The 19,178-nt window shown below is 36.0% G+C and overlaps 1 protein-coding gene across 2 annotated transcripts in view; it reads right to left on the bottom strand.

Moving 5' to 3' along the window:
- Positions 1 to 19,178, bottom strand: part of LOC110967255 (aryl hydrocarbon receptor-like) — a 56,741-nt gene that overhangs the window by 24,313 nt on the left and 13,250 nt on the right. For both annotated transcript variants that reach the window (XR_007946666.1, XM_051959016.1), the window contains exon 2: positions 15,503 to 15,693. Coding sequence is in view for 1 of the 2 variants with exons in the window: in XM_051959016.1 (XP_051814976.1) it covers positions 15,503 to 15,693 (191 nt within the window). In the remaining variant the exon portion in view is untranslated. The remainder of the gene's footprint in view (positions 1 to 15,502; positions 15,694 to 19,178) is intronic.

Here is a 19,178-nt window from a genome sequence, read left to right as displayed (position 1 = left end):
ACATCCGCATTCACACATGAAACACAAACTCCTGCATCGGCACAGAGGTCAGGGGGGTTTGGAGCCGAGGCCGACTTCCCTCATCTGCTCGGAGCTACAGGAAAACCCCAGGATGTGGCCTCCACCCGCCAGACCGGGCCGTCACACAAATCCTTCAAGGAGGAAGGAAGCTGAACGCTCCTCCTCCTCAACATTCAAACCAAATTTTATACTCAGACACAACGACCTGAACACAAAACTACTGATTCAACCACACAACTACTATTCTTTCAGAAAGAAAGAAATAGTTGCAATAGTCAGCAAAATGTCACAAAGAGTAAGCTAGATGTAATAAATAGTTTGCTAAACGTAAAAAGAAGTTAGCTAAAAGTGCTAAAAACTTAGCTAAGCATAACAAATATTTAGCTAAAAGAAATAAATAGTAATAGCAGCTAAAAGTAATATATAGCTACCTAAACATAACAGCTATTTAGCTTAAAGCAATTCAGAGTTAGCTTAGCGTAACAAGAAGTTAGCTGCAAGCACTAATTAGTTAGTTAAATGTCATAAATGGTTGGCTAAAAGTAATAAACAGTTCGCGAAATTAACAAAATGGACTTACAAGTAATAAAGAGGTGGCTTAACATAAAAAGAAATTAGTTAAAAGTACAAAATAGTTAGCTAAAAGTAATAAATAGCAGCTATTTTAATAAATAGTTAGCTAAACAAAACAAATAGTTAAAAGTAATAAATACTTAGCTAAAAGTAATAAATAGTTCGCTAAACATAACACATAGTTTGCTAAACATAACAAATAATTGGCTTAAAGCAATATATGACTGCTTAAAAGTAATAGTTAGCTAAAAGTAAATAATAGTTAAATGTAAAAAAAAGTTAAAAGTAATTAATAGTTAGCTGAATGCGAAGAATAATTAGCTAAAAGCAATAAAGAGTTAGTTTAGTATTTCTTTTTAGCTCATTTAGCTTATTTAGCTAGCATTTAAGTGATTATTTTTCTACATACTAAACTACTAAATAGATCCAAGTAACGTTCTCGCTAAAGCTATTAGCTCATATATTACTTTAACCTATTTAGTGGTTTAGACTAATCATTTAATTCTTTACGTACACGTATTTTATTACTTCTAGTTAACTGTTAGCTGCCTATTTGTTAACTATTAATAATAATAATAATGATAAAAGGTTGAAACTGGATTCATTTCTGCTGCCCTGGTTCCGATAGAATCCATTTTGAGTTTGAAGCTTCCTGGAGGTTTTTCTACTTTTAAGAGCACAAAATGACAGAAACATTAAATATATCAAACAGAGATTAAAAAAAAAAAATCATAATTAATTTGTACTTGTTGAGATAAACACAGAGAACCAGATGCTGAACGTCCAGATATCTGGGTTATCCTGATCTTCTTCTGCTAGCGTAAAGAGGAGTTTGTTTGTTTGTGTTTAAGTATTACTTTACATGTTAGTCTACCAGTAAAGGCCAAACAATTCCACTATTTTTACTGTATTTAAATCAGCTGTAAATAAAAAAAAGTATACAAAAGACTGAAGAATGTAAATACTTTTAAAACTGTTATTTAACATGTTTTCCCGTCTTGTAAAATTATACATAACTGGTGAAATCACAGGAAAAAGAAATCATTAATTACATTTTAGGTGTAAAACAAAGAAAACATCCACATTCTGCATTTTTACAAATAAATTTTTTTTACAGTGTGTGACCATGAAATCACTGTAAAACTGTATTTAAATCTGCTGAAAATCTCATTATTTAGCAGATATTTGTTGTTATTTTCCTCTCTGTCGTGTCGTATCGTCGACTAAACATCCAGGATATAACTTTTAGGGTTGAATTTTTAGGATTTAACTTTTATTCCGTGTCGTACCGTCGTCTAAACATCCAGGATATAACTTTTAGGGTTGAATTTTTAGGATTTAACTTTTATTCCGTGTCGTACCGTCTTCTAAACATCCAGGATATAACTTTTAGGGTTGAATTTTTAGGATTTAACTTTTATCCCGTGTCGTACCGTCATCTAAACATCCAGGATATAACTTTTAGGGTTGAATTTTTAGGATTTAACTTTTATCCCGTGTCGTACCGTCGTCTAAACATCCAGGATATAACTTTTAGGGTTGAATTTTTAGGATTTAACTTTTATCCCGTGTCGTACCGTCGTCTAAACATCCAGGATATAACTTTTAGGGTTGAATTTTTAGGATTTAACTTTTATCCCGTGTCGTACCGTCGTCTAAACATCCAGGATATAACTTTTAGGGTTGAATTTTTAGGATTTAACTTTTATTCCGTGTCGTACCGTCGTCTAAACATCCAGGATATAACTTTTAGGGTTGAATTTTTAGGATTTAACTTTTATTCCGTGTCGTACCGTCGACTAAACATCCAGGATATAACTTTTAGGGTTGAATTTTTAGGATTTAACTTTTATTCCCTGTCGTACTGTCATCTAAACATCCAGGATATAACTTTTAGGATTGAATTTTTAGGATTTAACTTTTTATTCCGTGTCGTACCGTCGTCTAAACATCTATCTTTTCGGACTTTTCTTCCCATTTCCCTGCATCCTGTGCTCAGAAACGACTGAAGTCTAAAAAGGGAACTGTTTAAAATGCATTATTCACCACCAGAAGATGCGGTGAAATAAGTCGGCTGCAGCTAAATTATGCGCTGCTGCACCTAAATGAAAAAGTCTGCAGCAGATATAAAACTTTCGGTTCATCCAGAGCTGCTAAATTACAGACTTCCTCCAGACCAGATCCATTTTTATACATCTGCACTCTGACGGCACAGAGACAGATTCGAACAGAAAAAACCAGGATCTCTTAGTTTGATTCACTTCATAGTGGAGTTTTAATACTTAGATTTAACTCTTATAGGAAATACATGGAAAAAAAACTGGAAAAATTGTGAAAATACCAACAAATATCTGTGAAATATTAATATTTTTAGCCAATTTAAATGAAATTGTCAAATTTTATCTATTTACAAACTGTAAAAGAATTAATTATTATTTGTAAAAATAGATTTTTGATCTGAACATTATTTACAGTTCTGTTTACTCATTTATCTATTTACTTATTCATATATTTATAACAGTCAACACTGAAATAAATTTTATGTAATATCTGCAATTTCACAACTTTATGATCATAAACTGTAAAATAATTAGTTATTATTTGTAAAAATAAAGATTTTTGATGAGGACATTATTTACAGTTTTGGCCTTTTTAAAAAATTATCCATTTATTTATTTTTAATAGTCAACATTAAAATAAATTTTATGTGATTTTATGAGATATTATCTGCAGTTTAACAACTTTAATTTACCATCACAAACTGAAGAAGAATAAATTATTATTTGCATAAAATATTTTTAACAGTCAATATTAAAATTAAAATCATTTTATGAGATATTATCTGCAATTGCAAATTAATATACATTTTTGTAATTTCTCTACTTATTATTTGTGATTAGACAAAACAGGGGAAATCTGTGAAAGAGTTTAATAATTATGTATCATTTTTCAATAATTTTTTTCCCAAAAAACGACAAATATCAGTAAAATAATCTTATTTGTTGCAGGTTGTAAAAGAAAGAACAAAGTGTCATTATTTACAGTTTTAACAGGAAACATGTTCATTAATTTTTAAAAATTTTTTCTGTGATTTTACGAGAAAAACTGCACCCAAAATGCTGCACTTGCTGGAAATCGAACTGATACAATTTCCAGATGTTCCCTGAACGCCTCACGTTGCAGCTGTGCACAGAGAAGCTTCTTCCATCAGCAACTGGAGAGTAAATAAGGAGTATAAATGTCAGATTCACCTGAGAGAGAACAAAAGAAAAACATTTTACAGGCTTTCTACAGCTTCCTCTAATACTTCTGACCTCTTTTTCAGGCTTATTATCTGCAAACTGAATTAAATGATCACCTGAATTCAGAGCATTTCCTTGAGGCTAAAGATGAATAAAACTGGACTTGTTAAATATTTACTTATAGTTGCAGTTTACAGATGTTCCCTGAACGGCTCTCATCTACAGCTGTGCACAGAGAAGCTTCTAGTCTCCATCATTTACTGAACAAAAGTGTTTTAAGGCCAGATTTACCTGAAACCAGGTGATTTTATCGACATATATTGTTGTCTACGAGTCGAGGATTTTAGATGTCACTATTTATCATATTTATTTAACTGTGGAAAGCTAAAAATGTGATTAATATTCAATTAAATGGGCTCTATAGAGCAAAATAAGGTGTTTTAATGTCATATTTACCTGAAACCAGGCGATTTTATTTAAATAGTGAGCCAAGGGTTTTAAAAATTTGCCTAAATCATGATTAGTATTTGATAAAATGAGCTCTACAGCAGAAAATACAAACCCCAAGTGAGTTTAAACACACAGAGAACAAAATAAGAACATTTAACAGGCTTTCTAAAGCTTCCTTTAATACTTCTGACCTCTTTTTCAGGTTAAAGTGGAATTGTACACCAGTAGAAACCCAGTTTTAGCATCAAACTGAAGTTCTGTGTTCCAAACTCAGTCCAGACAAACATCTCCGTCACTCAGGGAACGAGGCATCTTTTCAACAAGAGCTAATTAGGTGAACTCCAGTGAACTATGACACACTTCTTCTTGTGACTAATCAGGAAAACAGCGAGACACCAAGGGAGGCCAAACCTCAGACAGAAACCGGCCAGAGTCCTGCATTTCAGAGGAGGGTTAGAGTGCAGATCAAACAATGAAAAACAAACCAGAAGAAGCTGAAGAACCGAGCCGACTTCAAAGCCTGTGGTGGTGGAGCTCGGAGGGAGAAAAAGGAAATGCTGTCACGGCCTGGAGGTCCGCCAGCCTCAGAGAATAAAGCATGCCAGCAATGCATAGGGGAATATTATCTTGATTTGAAAACATTTAGTTCCAGTAGATCCAGTACAGAGATCTGTGTTCTCACGCAGATGTGCAGGAAAGGGCAGCGCTCCACCGACGGCGGCCAATGAGTCGGGTCATCCGGGTTCGTCCTCCAATCAGACCGCTCATTAACGTCCTCATTTACCTCCCCCGTTTAAGGGGGAAGAGGCAGCCAGCACCAGGTTTTTAAGGGAAAAGAGGGAAAAGGAGGAGCTTTGGATGGAAAACAGAGGTCTGAAAATGCTGCTAGAGGCTTAAAAAACACCAAAAATACTGAATATGAGTAAAATACAGACTTTAGTCAACATTTCTCCAACTATTGAGGCTCTAACATCAGTAGAATCTGATGTTTGGGACAATACGGCAAGATAAGGATCTGAAATCTGTCCAGAAAGAGTTAAAAGTGTCCAAAAGGTCCCTTAAAAACGGAAAAACGTGCAAAACTTTGGTCGTATTATGGCCCCATAAAGTTCCTGTAAGTGTATATATCTATGGATGGGTCCATACTTCCACTAAACACTTTCATCAACATTTCACCAACCTTTGAGGCTCTAACTTCAGTAGAATCTGATCAACTTTGTCATGACAAGGTTCTGTTTTTAGCTGTAAGGAAACATCAATATCAATCCATTTGGATCATTTTAGTCATTTGAGTCATTTTGCACCAGATTTATGTTATTCTGGACTGTTTTGAGTAGGTTTGGACATAATTGGAGTGACTTTGTCATTTTGTACAACTTTAGTGCAACGTGGACTGGTTTTAAGTTGTTTTGGATTGTTTTTGAGTAGGTTTGGAAAAAAATTGAAGTCATTTTGGACAATTTTGTTATATAATTTGGACCAATTTAAGTTATTTTGGATTGTTTTTGAGTAGGTTTGGACAAAGCTGGAGTGATTTTGGACAATTTTGTTATAATCTGGACCAATTTAAGTTAATTTGGACAATTTCTGACTCATTTTGGACAGGTTTTAAGTTATATGAGTGATTTTGGACAATTTTTGTGTAACTGGGCTGATTTTGAGTTACTTTGGACAATTGCTGACTAATTTTGGTGATGTTTTAAATTATTTTCAACTGCTTGTGAGTAGTTTTGGACAAAATTGGACTGATTTTAGACAATTCTTATGTAACTTGGACAGATTTTAAGTTATTTTAGACAATTTCTAACTAATTTTGGACAGGGAGTGAGTTATTTTACACTGTTTTGTGCAGTTTGGGACAAAATTGGAGTGATTTTGCACACATTTTTGCCATTTTGGCCAATTTTGTTTGTAAATTGGGCAGATTTTAAAATATATTAGACAAATGCTGACTCATCTTGAACAGATTTTAAGTTGTTCTAGGCATTTTTTTTAGCAGTTTTGGACAAAATTAGAGTGGTTTTGGACAATTTTAAAGTAACTCGGACCGGCTTTAAGTTATTTCAGAACAGGTCATTACGTCATTTTTGAACAGGTGTTAAGTTATAGTTTTGAACACAATTGGAGTGATTTTGGACCATTTTTGAGCAACTTGGACTGATTTTAAGTTAATTTGGACAATTTTGGACAAGTTTTGGATTATTTTAGACTTTTTTTTGACTATTTTGGGCAAAGCTAAATCATTGTGAACAAATTTATGGTGCTAAACAAGGCAAAACCTAGAAAGGTTTCTGTCTTTCTTCAGCGAACATCTGCTTCCATTGAGGTTCAGGACTTTAGATTTCAGTAAAAACTCAACGTAAACATCTCCATTCACAGTCTCTGATAAGAAGAATTTACAGCAATGTTTCGCTGCTTCTCTTCTTCTGTCTTCTGTTAACAAAACACCTCAGAGTCCAATGAGCGCCGTCCTAACTGGGTTACATCCAATCAGGACTTCTGGCTTTTATTCAGATCATATTTGCCTGATTAAAGCTCATCTCCATCTATATTTACATCAAGAACAGCCGTACAGTCCTTAACCCGTCCATCAGCCGCCTGTGAAGATGCCAGAAGTAAAATAAACAGTGATTATTCAGACTGCTGGGTCTGGAGGGGATCTGCTCTTCTAATCAACACTCGCTGCTATTTCTGGGTCGGTTCTATCTGCTGGGAGGCCCAACAGAGGAAAAACAAAGCAGAAAACGATGCTTATCCACATCCAGACGGTCAGCCGAAAAACCACGGCCGAGGCAGGAATACCGAGTTTGACAGCAACATTTCTAAATTTAGCCAATCAGATAACAGCTGCTGGGATGTCGATGGCTGCTGGTAGAAGAAGATGAACGCTTCAAGTCTGGAAATACAAACATTTCTTTCTTAAATCGAACTTTTATTTAAGCCTCAGAACCCCAAAACCAGCTTTGAAAGGCATTTCATTGTTTAAAAAGGAAAAAAAAATCACTACAATTCCACCATTTATCACAGCAAGAAACTGTAAAAACAGGAGAAATGGTTTCAACTTTTAAAGATCCTCCAACTAATCATGTGTGACTCTCAGTATCATCAGGAAAATTAACCAAATCTAAGCTAAAAATCAGAATATTTCTTACTTTATTCTACGTCTTGTTTAAAATTTGGTCTAAAATTAACCATCTGCAGTAGCCAGATTCTGTAAAAAACTAAAAATTCTGTGTATCTTAGCACAACCGAGGATCCACAACTGATCTATCTGTGACCAAAGATGACATGGAAAAAATTCAGAGAATATTTTGGCTGAACTGCAAGCAGTCCGGTCCAAATCTACCTAAAATTGTGATATTGCAATACAAAATCTCCATATTTGCGGTCTATTTTTAGAAATGCTAAAAATAAAACCCTTTACTTGAACCAGACTCTGTAAAAAACTAAAAAAAATTGAGCTTTTTTTTTATGCAACCATAAAGATCTAATGACTTGGGTGCAATAAAAAGTCACATGACAAAAATTCAGAGAGTTGAAACCCTGTCCAAAATGGCAAAAAAAATGTCCAAAATGACTCAAACGTCATCCATAATTACTCATTTTTGTCAAAAAATGGCAAGAATGAACAATTATTGATGCTTAGAAAAGACAAAAAGTGTAAAACATTCAATCCAAGCTGGTCTAGTGTCTCTATAAAGTTCCTGTGACTGTATATCTATGGATGGATCCATAGTTCTACTAAAATACAGTCTTTGGTCGATGTTTCACCAACTTTAGACGCTCTAACATCAGTAGAATCTGATGTTTGGTGAGTACAACAACAGAAGGCTTCAGTTTTTAGATATTTTGCCATACCAAAACGCAAATATTAATCCGTTTGGACCATTTTTGAGTCATTTTGCGCAAGATTTAAGTTATTTTGGACTGTTTTTGAGTAGTTCTGGACAAAATTAAGTTATTTTGGTCAATTTCTGACTCATTTTGGACACATATGAAATCATTTTGGACAAAACTGTCTCAAAATTTGTCCGAAATTACTCTAACTTTATCCAGAATTACTCATGTGTCCAAAAATGACAAGAATGAACAATTATTGATGCTTAGAAAAGACAAAAAGTGTAAATCCAGAGTGGTATAGTGTCTCCATAGAGTTCCTGTGAGTGTTTCTCTATGATGGATCCATGTTTCTACTAAAATACAGTCTTTGGTTGATGTTTCACTAACTTTAGAGGTTCTAACATCAGTAGAATGTGATGTTTTGGAATATATGACAAGACAAAAACCGGCTTTTTGGATATTTTGATCGGATATCTTTCTAGGAAGAGTCAAAAGTGTCCAAAAATGTCCCTTGAAAATGGAAAAAAACATACAAAACTTTGGTTGTATTGTGGCCCCAAAAGGTTCCTGCAAGTGTATATATCTAAGGATGGATCCATACTTCTACTAAAATACAGTCTTTGGTCAACATTTCACCAACGTTTGAGGCTCTAACATCAGTAGAATCTGATGTTTTGGTAACTATGGCAAGACAAGGATCTAGTTTGTTGGATACTTTGACCTGAAATCTGTTCAGAAAGACTCAAAAGTGTCCAAAAATGTCCCTTGAAAATGGAAAAAATATGCAAAACTTTGGTCGTATTGAGGCTCTAACATTAGTAGAAAATGATGTTTCTACATCTGCAAGTCATGACGGAGAAATGAAATGAGAGAAATTGTGAATTGTTTCCTGACAGCTGATTCTGGTTGAGTTGGTAAACAAACAGAGAGCCTAAACGTCAGACAGGGAGCAGGAGAGGCAGCGTGGATGTGGTTTTTCTGAGCAGAACGGAGAAAAAAAAGCTGAAAACATGATTAAATCTGTCTCCCGGCAGTTGCTGGTTTCTCACGACAGAGTGAAAGTGGACTCTTCTCATCGTTTTTGTTATTACTGGACAGCAAACCTCGGAGCTGCTCTCTTCCTGCGTCACGTGTTTGGACCTCAGAAACACCAAACTGGAGCAAAGCGCCGTCACCACGCTGCTGTGATTGTTAACAGGCGCTGGATGTTTTCAATCCCTCAGAAATATGTCAGCGAGAAGCCGGAGAAGTCACGCGACGACTATCGGAGCTCCAATCTGCCTTGGTTTCATGTCTCCAGCGCTGGTTGGTCCTTATCTGGCTCTGGGCATGTCCCGGCTAGAAGCTGTTTTGACTGGAAGGACCCCGAGGACCGTCCTCAGATCAGCGCTCAGATAGACGGGAAAGAAACAAGACGGGGCTGATTCTCCTCCTCACACCGGGAAAATTAACACCTTTAAACTGAAAGCTTCACACTTTTAAAAAAAGATCTGGCCAGTTACAGATCAGATCTAGTGTTAGAGCTTCAGTTTAGATGTTATGATATTTAAATTGATAAAAAATATAATTGTACAGAAAAAAAATGTGCATATTTATTATTAATTTAGATTTTAACTGAAACAAAACAGGTTTAAATTGTGAATAATTTGAAAAAAAATCTGTATTTTTAGCATGTTTGACTGTGAAGTTACAGGTTCACTGTATTTAAAATGGTGAAAATATTTTAAAAACCCTTTAATTTAGATACAAACTGCAAATAAAATCAGATCAAAACCGTAAGCGATATTAAAAATGTATGTTTTTTAATCATGTTTGACTGTAAAGTTACAGGTTCACTGTATTTGCTTGTAGCTGAGTCACTAATAACTTCATGGTTGCATCAAAAAGCTCTGAATTTTTTGATTTTTACAAAATCTGGCTCAAGTAACAGCTTTATTTTCAATATTTTTTTAAAAGTAGATATGTGAAATAAAGTGATTTTGATGAAATATAGTGATTTTAAGTAGGTTTGGGTTAAAAAAACAGTGACATTGCTCAGAATTTTTTAATTTTTACAGAATCTCGTTTTATTTTGGGTGAAATTTTTGAATGAGACATGTAGAAAACCTGTGATTTTGACAAAATAATATGATTTTTACCGCAGATTTGTGTCATTATTGTGATGTAGCAGCAGATGTGTAGTTGAAGGACTCTGAAAAAGTTAAAGCTGTGATGATTTTTATAGTTTCTAGTTGATAAATTGAGCCATTGTAGTGATTTTTGTTAATTTGTCTTCTGTGTTCCGTTTAACTTTGAGTCAATAATCAATGTTGAGTTAAATCTGCTTCTCTGATCAGGAAACTACTTCCTGTGAGTCATTTAAACCCAGACTTCAGGCAGAAAATGACAAATTAACCAACAGAAACGTCTTGTAACGGTGAATAACCATGTTATTTTAGTAAACTGCAGCTACAGCAGGAGATGAATCCCTTCACCAACACTTTAACAGCAGCTTTTAATAGCCTCAGCCTGCTGCCATGTGATCCCTTTTTAATAAAAATAATAATAATAACAAACCAGCAGCTGTTTGGAACCCGATCTGGTCCTGACAGGAGGTTTGGAACGTGTGAAACGTCTCTAGATGAAGATATCACATCGTTTCTGAGCGTGCTGTCGTCTAATGAAGGCTGGAAATTCATCACACCTGTCCAGAAAACAACCTGACTGCAGAACTACAGCCTTTCTAGACGGGAAGTTTGCAGAATTTATGCAAAATATTGTTAAAAATGGACATAAAGTTTGAGCAACATAAATGGTTTCCAGCCAATCGAAGCTCATTTAGTTCATCTCTAAATGTTAATTCCTTTGTTTTATTTTGTGTTTTTTCATCTTTAAATCAATATTAGGTGTGTTTTGTTTTAGTACTTGGGCAGGACGATCAGTTGATTTTCAGAAGTCTTATGAATCTGTGCAGCTGCTCTGCTCCCAGTCTGTTTTATCGCTTCAGTAGTAGTAGAAAAACATGTAAAACTGCCAAACTATCACAAGAAATTGCAAAATTGGCACGAAAACACACAAAATCAGCAAAACAAGCTGTAAAATCAACTAAAACCACTCAAAATCACCACAAAAACATGAGAAATGACTAGAAAAAGATGCAAAAGCATCATGACAAGTTATATTTTCAAAAATCCTATGAATTTGTGCATCTGTTCTGCATCCAGTCTGTTGTAATAATGTCATTGGGAGTTCAAAAACTCACAAAATCACCAGAAAAAAGACCAAACTATCAAAAAAAGGTAAAATAATCACAAAAGAATGCATAATCACCACAAACAGGCACAAAAGCACCACAAAAAGATGTTAAACCACCACAAAAAGGCGCAAATCACCACAAAAAGATTTAAAAAATCAATACAAAAGAGGCCAATTTATCACAAAAAGATGTAAAATTACCACAAAAGACTAGCCTAGCCATGCTACACCCATGTTTCTGACGGCACAAGGGTCAAGGGAAGCTCGACAGGGAGGGAGGCGGGCTAAAAGGTTGTCTATCAAATCCCTCTGCAGCAATTGGGTAGGTATACAACCAATCAACGCAACGAATAGGCTGACGTGGTTCCGACAGCACCGGCGGATTGTGGCTAAGTCCCATTAGCTTCCCAACCAGCGGAGCCAACTGGTCCAAATACGTCTTTCTTCTCAGTGAAACACTTCAGTGCCGTCCTTTGTTTATCTTTCAAGTTGAATTTTAGCTTCAAATCTTTAAGGGCTGTGGCCAAAGCCGAGTCCAAAGATAACTGTTTATTGTGCGCCGGTTGTTTCTGTCAGAATCGTCACGCCTCTGTAGTCACTTCGTTACGCCCGCCTTCTGACTCTACACTTCATGGTGATTGGTCCGGCCAGTTTTAGGAGAATCCAGCGTCGAGCCTTATGGAGGGTAACTAGACCCACCCTGGCAGAGAATTAAATTCGTTGCGTGGGTTGTCTAGCGCGGCTAGGCTAACAAAAGACATAAAATCAGCACAAAAAAAGTGTAAAGTCACCACAAAAAGATGCGTATTTTATAAAGCAGGTGGTTTAAACGCAGTTTTCTGAGGTGTAATGATGGATGAATAATATTCTTTCCGTCTGTAATGTGACTGTGGCTGGAGGTAAATATTTAACGGTAAAAGCCATTTATCTGAAATGATTACAGGATGTTGTAACGCTGCAGGTCGTCTCTGCTAAAGTAGGAGAAAGGCTACGAGGAGAGGCGGTGCTGGAATGTAACGCCTCCATTCATACAGCGATGAGGCGATAAGAAGCTACAGTTCTACGTCTCTTTTCCTTTCCTTACAATCAGCGTTTCACATGTTCAAACACTCAGCGGCAATAATGAGGATCCTGATGGAGTCAACGAAGAGTAAAAACTGATGTCTGAGCTAGAAAAATGATGCTAAGAATACAGAAAAGACACGCAAAATGTCCAAGATGTGACACAAAAGGCCCAGACAGGTACGATACAACCATAGAGAGATGCAAAATGACAACAAAAAAATGCAAAATTAGCATTATGAGACACAAAAAATATGTGAAATGATGAAAATCTGTCACTAAATGTCCCAAATGTGCCAGAAAACAACCAAATCAGGCCAAAAACAACCGCAAATGAATGCAAAGTGAGTAAAATCAGACAGAAAATGAACCACATTTGACACAAAACAACCAAAACTGGACAGAAACACTCAAAAAGACATGTAAAATGGCAACAAAATTATTAAAATTATCAATATGAGACAAAAAGAAGATGTGAAATTCTCACAAAGAGACACACCAACAACAACAAGATGACGAAAATCTGACACAAAATGTCCCAAATGGAGCAAAAAAAAACATAAAAAGATGCAAAAATGACCATAAAGAGATGTAAAATTAATTATATCAGACACAAAATCATGAAAAAGGAACAATAACATCCAAAAACAGATCCAAAACGACCACTAATTAACATTATGAGACACAAACACCTAATACAGGACTAAAACTCACCAAAAGAGACAAAATGGAAACAACAAGAGGCAAAATCACTAAAATAGGACACAAAATGTCCCAAATGTGACACAAAATGACCAAACTGGGACAGAAATGACCACTAAGACAAAAAAGATGACCAATATAAAACACTAAAAATAAGCAAAACGACCACAGAGACAAAACTGGAAACAACAAAAAGATGCAAAATCACAAAAAATAGCCAGAACATGTCCCACATATGACACTAAATTAGTATTAAAACAACCATAAAGAGACACAACATAAAAATACTGGACAAAAAAACATCAAAACAGAAGAAAAAACCCCAACAAAAATGTGTAATGTTAAAAAAAGATACAATATGATTAAATTCAGATACAAAATGTCCCAAATTCAACTGTAAATGAGGGAATTTTGGTCAGAAACAGTCATAAAGAGATGCAAAATGACCATAAATTAACATTACGACTCATAAATAAGATGTAAAATGACCACAAGAAGACACAATGGGCACAAACAGGAGCAAAATGACTAAAATCTGACACAAAATGTCCCAAATGTGCCACAAAACGACAAGAACTGAACAAAAACAACCATAAAGAGATGCAAAATGACTAAAATCTGACACAAAATGTCCCAAATGTGCCACAAAACGACAAAAACTGAACAAAAACAACCATAAAGAGGAGCAAAATGACTCAAATCTGACACAAAATGTCCCAAATGTGCCACAAAATGACAAAAATGGAACAAAAACAACCATAAATAGGAGCAAAATGACTAAAATCAGACACAAAATGTCCCAAATGTGCCACAAAATGACAAAAATGGAACAAAAACAACCACAAATAGGAGCAAAATGACTAAAATCTGACACAAAATGTCCCAAATGTGCCACAAAATGACAAAAATGGAACAAAAACAACCATAAATAGGAGCAAAATGACTAAAATCTGACACAAAATGTCCCAAATGTGCCACAAAATGACAAAAATGGAACAAAAACAACCATAAATAGGAGCAAAATGACTAAAATCTGACACAAAATGTCCCAAATGTGCCACAAAATGATCAAATTCACACAAAAACAGCAATAAAAAGTTGCAAAATGATTCAAATTAACATGATGAGACACAAAAAGACATAAAATGAGCACCAAAGGACAAAATGCCAACAGTTTATAGTTAAATAAACGTTTACCAGCCTCGGCTCCAAACTGTCTGAACCTGATGAAGGTGAGCTGAATAAACTTTGTGTCTATAAACTTTTAAGAAGCAGCGATGAAAGCTTGACTCAGCATTTAATTAGCTCAGACATGACTCGTCAGGTTCCACTTCCAGTAAAGCTCAGAGTGTTTTCAGACGGCTGCAGGGTGGAGCGAGGCTACGAGGATGTGTCGCTTCCTAAAACCACATTCCTTCGTTCTTGTCATTCCTGCTGTCAGGACGTCTCTAACACCTCCGTCCACTTCCTCCTTCATCAAACTCCACGTCTGGAGGCTTCTCTGCTGCCACTATGAGATAAAACTCTGAAGCAGCAAAACTAAAGTCTGAAAACTATAACTCTAAACCCCATCTTTGCTGCACAGAAATATTATATTATTTACGTTTTCCTGTGATCAATAAGTTTGTCTTCCCTGTTTTGTTCATCTTCCACTGTTCTATCACTTTTATTAGCCACTACAGTCCAGATCTTAAGCATTATTAGCTTTCTACACTCTGTTTCAGGTTAATCTGCGGCTGCCTCCTGACTTAGCTGCTAACTGTTAGCGTAGCATTAGCCTCTGTGAAAGCAGCTAATGTCCTGATTATGTTTTAGACATTTGTGCTAGCCTCTCAGCAATAGCACTAGCCTAACAATATCAGCAGACTGTTAAAGTTCATCTGACTTTAGAACGATGCTAGATGCTCTGCAAGCTAACAGGCACAGCTAGCTTCTTAGCGATAGCATTAGCCTCTGTGTGATCTATGTAATTTTTCATCTTTCTGTGGTCATTTTGCATCGTATTTTGGTTCTTTTTCATGTATTTCTGATCATTTTGTGTCTTTTTTGACTGTTTCACATCATATTTTTGCCCGTCCACATCGTCTGTGGTTGTTTTGCGTCACATTTCAGCTGCTTTGTGTACTTTTGTTGTCGTTTTGCAACAGATTTATGTGATTTTATGTCTTTCTGTGATCATTTTGCGTCACATTTTGGTTGTTTTTCACCTGTTTGTGGTTGTTTTGTGCCACAGTTTGGTTGTAACCCAGAATAAACATGTCCAACGTGTTTCTACAGACCTTTCAAACTGTAGAACTAATGTTGAGAGGATGGGGCTGGTGGACGGGCTCATCATCCTCTCATTTGTTTTTTAACAGACCTTACAGTCGGTTCCTCACCTTTGAAGAAGCTCTTGACCCTCAGGTATCCGACGCTGAGGCGAAGCACCGACAGTTTGTCCAGCCGGGAGCGAACGTCCTCGTCGAACGGCAGCAGGTCCATGAGCCGGTCCAGCTCCCCGTTCAGCCGATCCCGGTGGCGCTTCGACGGGTTGGATTTAACCACTTCATTGCCGTCAGAGACCTTCTTCCTGAGGAGGGAGAAAAGAAACAGAATCAGAGATCAGGATGAGTCAGAGCAGCTCTCCATGACCCACATTAAGGTTTAGTAACAGCGAGGTGAGTCAGCACAGAGTCAGCTGCCAGAGGTTAAGAGTCGTGGGCGACGATTGCTCAACGTGTTAAAACAAAAGCTCTGAAAGCGATCCTCGCTCAGTTTAGACAAACTGGATGTTTATGTTTCAGCTGAGCAGAAAATGTGACGAAAGGAGGATCCACGAGGAACCGGGGCTGAGTGGAAAGTTACCGAGTTAACGCAGAAAGAACTGGACGAGGACCGCTTGATTTCAGTACCAAGTCACATAAAAGCAGAATTACAAACATTTCTGTTTTATAGACAGAGAATCACACCAGGTGATGTTAGTGATGTCATACCAGTTAGAGGGAACTAATGGAGGACAGTCATTTCTCATCACTTTGCTGCCATTTTGTCTTTTTCTGATCCATTTTGTGTCTCATTGTGGCCATTTTATGTCTCTTTATGAGGGTTTTTACTCCATTTTGAACATTTAGTGTCTGATTTTAGTCAATTTCATCACTTTGCTGCCATTTTCTCTCTTTGTGGTCATTTTTCATCCCTATATGTTTGTTTTTGGTCATTTTCTGCTACTTTTGAGACATTCAGTGTATAATTTAAGTGATTTTTCACCACTTTGTTGCGATTTTGTCTCTTAATGGTTGTTTTTGCTCCATCTAGTTTGTTTTGTGTCACATTTGGAACATTTCCTGTCTGATTTTAGTCATTTTTCATCACTTTGCTGCCATTTTGTCACCTTTTCGCCCATATTGTGTCTCATATTGTTAATTCTGTGTCTTTTTATGGTTGTTTTTGCTCCATCTAGTTTGTTTTTCTGCCACATTTTGCACATTCAGTGTCATATTTTTGTCATGTTCAGTCTATGTGGCAATTTTATCTTTTTGTGGGTATTTTTTAGCCCATTTTGGTTATTTTGTGTCTCATATTGTTAATTTTTTGTTTCTTTGTGGTTGTTTTTGGTCATTTTCTGTCACATCTGGGACATTTGGTGTCCATTTTGATCACTGGGATTCTCACTGTGATCACTTTTCATCACTTTAAGGTTGCTTTTGCTCCATTTTTGGTCATTTTCTGCCACATTTAGTGTCTGTTTGCCACTATTTGGTCTCCTTGTGGTTGGGTTTTTGTTTTCTTTTGATAATTTTGTGTCTCGTTATGATTGTTTTTGCTCAATTGAGGTTGTTTTGTGTCACACTGTCTGTTTTTCATATTTTTTTTAACTCTTTGTTGCCATTTTGTCTACTTTTGGTTGTTTTTTGTCACTTTTGTGATATTTAGTATCTGATTTTAGTCATTTTTTATCTCTTCGCTGCCATTTTGTCTCTTTGTGGTTGATTTGTTTGTTTCATTTTGTCAATTTTCATCTTGTATTGTTAATTTAGAGCACTCTGAAGGTGAATAAACCCGTTTGTTCTTTTCTGTACACAATAAAAACAGTAAATGATGCTTTCCTAAAACATAACAACATTGCAGAGCGGTGTTCCTTAACCAGGAAACAATCTTTAGCTCAGAATAAGTTACAGACAGAAGCTTACAAAACACACGTCACCACAAGTCACTCCATCGGCTACTTGTGCAGTTTGTCAAAACGAAAAGCAGTTTTTAAACACGACAGCAGCTTTATTTGCTCTGCTCGACTTTCACCCGACCACCCAGGCTCTAGAGCAAAAGAGGCCCTCTGAACTGAAAACAAAACCAGAGAAAAAGAAAAAAACGAGGACGACACCTGCAGAGAAAAACACCGACCGACTCACAGCCTTCAGGCAAAAAACCCCAAAATATTTATAAATAAAGAGCATTTTTTGAGCTTTCCCCTCAAAAATATAACATCATTCCTGGCAGAAATACTAGAAACAAAACCATAAGTAATAAGTCTCAGGGTAAACTTCAGTAAATTATAATTAGTCCAAATTCTTTACATTTACGACTTAAATGGGTACCTGATAATCATTTAATCTACTTTTTTCTTGCATTTTCACGCTTGCATTTGTGAACCAAGGAATAATATCCTTGTTTAAGTGCAGTTTAGTGATTTTTAAAATGCTTAAGCTCTGAAACAAACAGAAAAACATCATTATTTTAATTCATCGATTGATTGTTTTCAGGGTTAACTGATCAATCGTTTGACTGAAAAAAACCCAAAAATGTGCATCAGTTTTTCTCAAATGTCTTGTTTTGTCCAAATATATTCAGTTTTCTGCCATAAAGGAGGAAAGAAACCAGAAAATATTCACATTTAAGAAGCTAAAAGCACAGACTTTAGACTGTTTTTACAAAAAACTACTTAAACTAATCGTCAGAATTGTTGAATATTTATGTAATAGTTGATGAATTGGTGCAGCTTCAGCATCTAAAGAGCAGTTTTTTAAGCTCAACATAATAATGGATTAGATTTATATAGTGCTTTTTTGGCCACTCAAAGCGCTTCACAATGGATCCATTATTCATTCACTCACACATTCTCACTCTGGTGGTGGTAAGCTACATTTGTAGCCACAGCTGCCCTGACAGAAGCCTGGCTGCCAATCCACTCCTACGGCCCCTCCGACCACCACCAACATTCACACACCAGTGTGAGAGCAGCACTGGAGGCAAGGCGGGTAAAGTGTCTTGCCCAAGGACACAACAGCACATGACTAGGCGAGAGCGGAAATCGAACCCCCGACCCTTCAATCATTGGACGACCCGCTCTACCACCTGATCCACAGCTGCCCCCAACCACAGCAAATCCTAATTATGACTGACCTTTTTTTTAATTTTTAGGACTTATTAGGTCAAAATCAGTCTCTAATAATCATTTAATTTATAGTTTGTTTGTTTTTTTGCATTTTCACACTCTGTTAACTGAGGAACAATCTAGTGCAGTTTAATGATGATAAAATGCATAAACTCTAAAATAAGTAGAAAAAAATCTAATTTAGATGCTGAAACCATTGCTTTATTATTTTTATTATATCATTTTAATTTATTGATATTTTATGGGATAATTATTGTGCATTAACATTTCCTTAAATGTCTTGTTTTGTCCAAATATATTCAGTTTCCTCCCATAAAGAAGGAAAATATTACCACTAAAACCACAGAATTTAGACTGTTTTTCTTAATAATTACTCAAACTGACAATGAATAGTTGATGACTAATGTATCAGATGGCAGAGTTTGATAAGATAACAAGGCTGTTGACCTACTCTGATAAATGCTGTTAAGTTAAACTGCATTTAACTCAGCAAAAGTCCACCAACAGCCGTCTTTACTGTACATCCTGATGGAAGTGCTGCTGTTTGAAATATGATCTGTGAGGATTAAGGTTCTTTGTTGAGACCAAACCCTCAGCAGGCTACAGTTCAGTGTGCTAACTTCACTCACTGTAGTTTATTTAATGCTGTTTCAACTGGCTCAGACCCAGCTGCAAGAATCTAC

Source organism: Acanthochromis polyacanthus, chromosome 14 (assembly GCF_021347895.1).
Source record: "Acanthochromis polyacanthus isolate Apoly-LR-REF ecotype Palm Island chromosome 14, KAUST_Apoly_ChrSc, whole genome shotgun sequence".
Classification (NCBI taxonomy): Eukaryota; Metazoa; Chordata; class Actinopteri; family Pomacentridae; genus Acanthochromis; species Acanthochromis polyacanthus.
The sequence above is the reverse complement of the archived record's forward strand: the minus strand, read 5'-3'. Positions and strand labels throughout refer to the sequence as shown.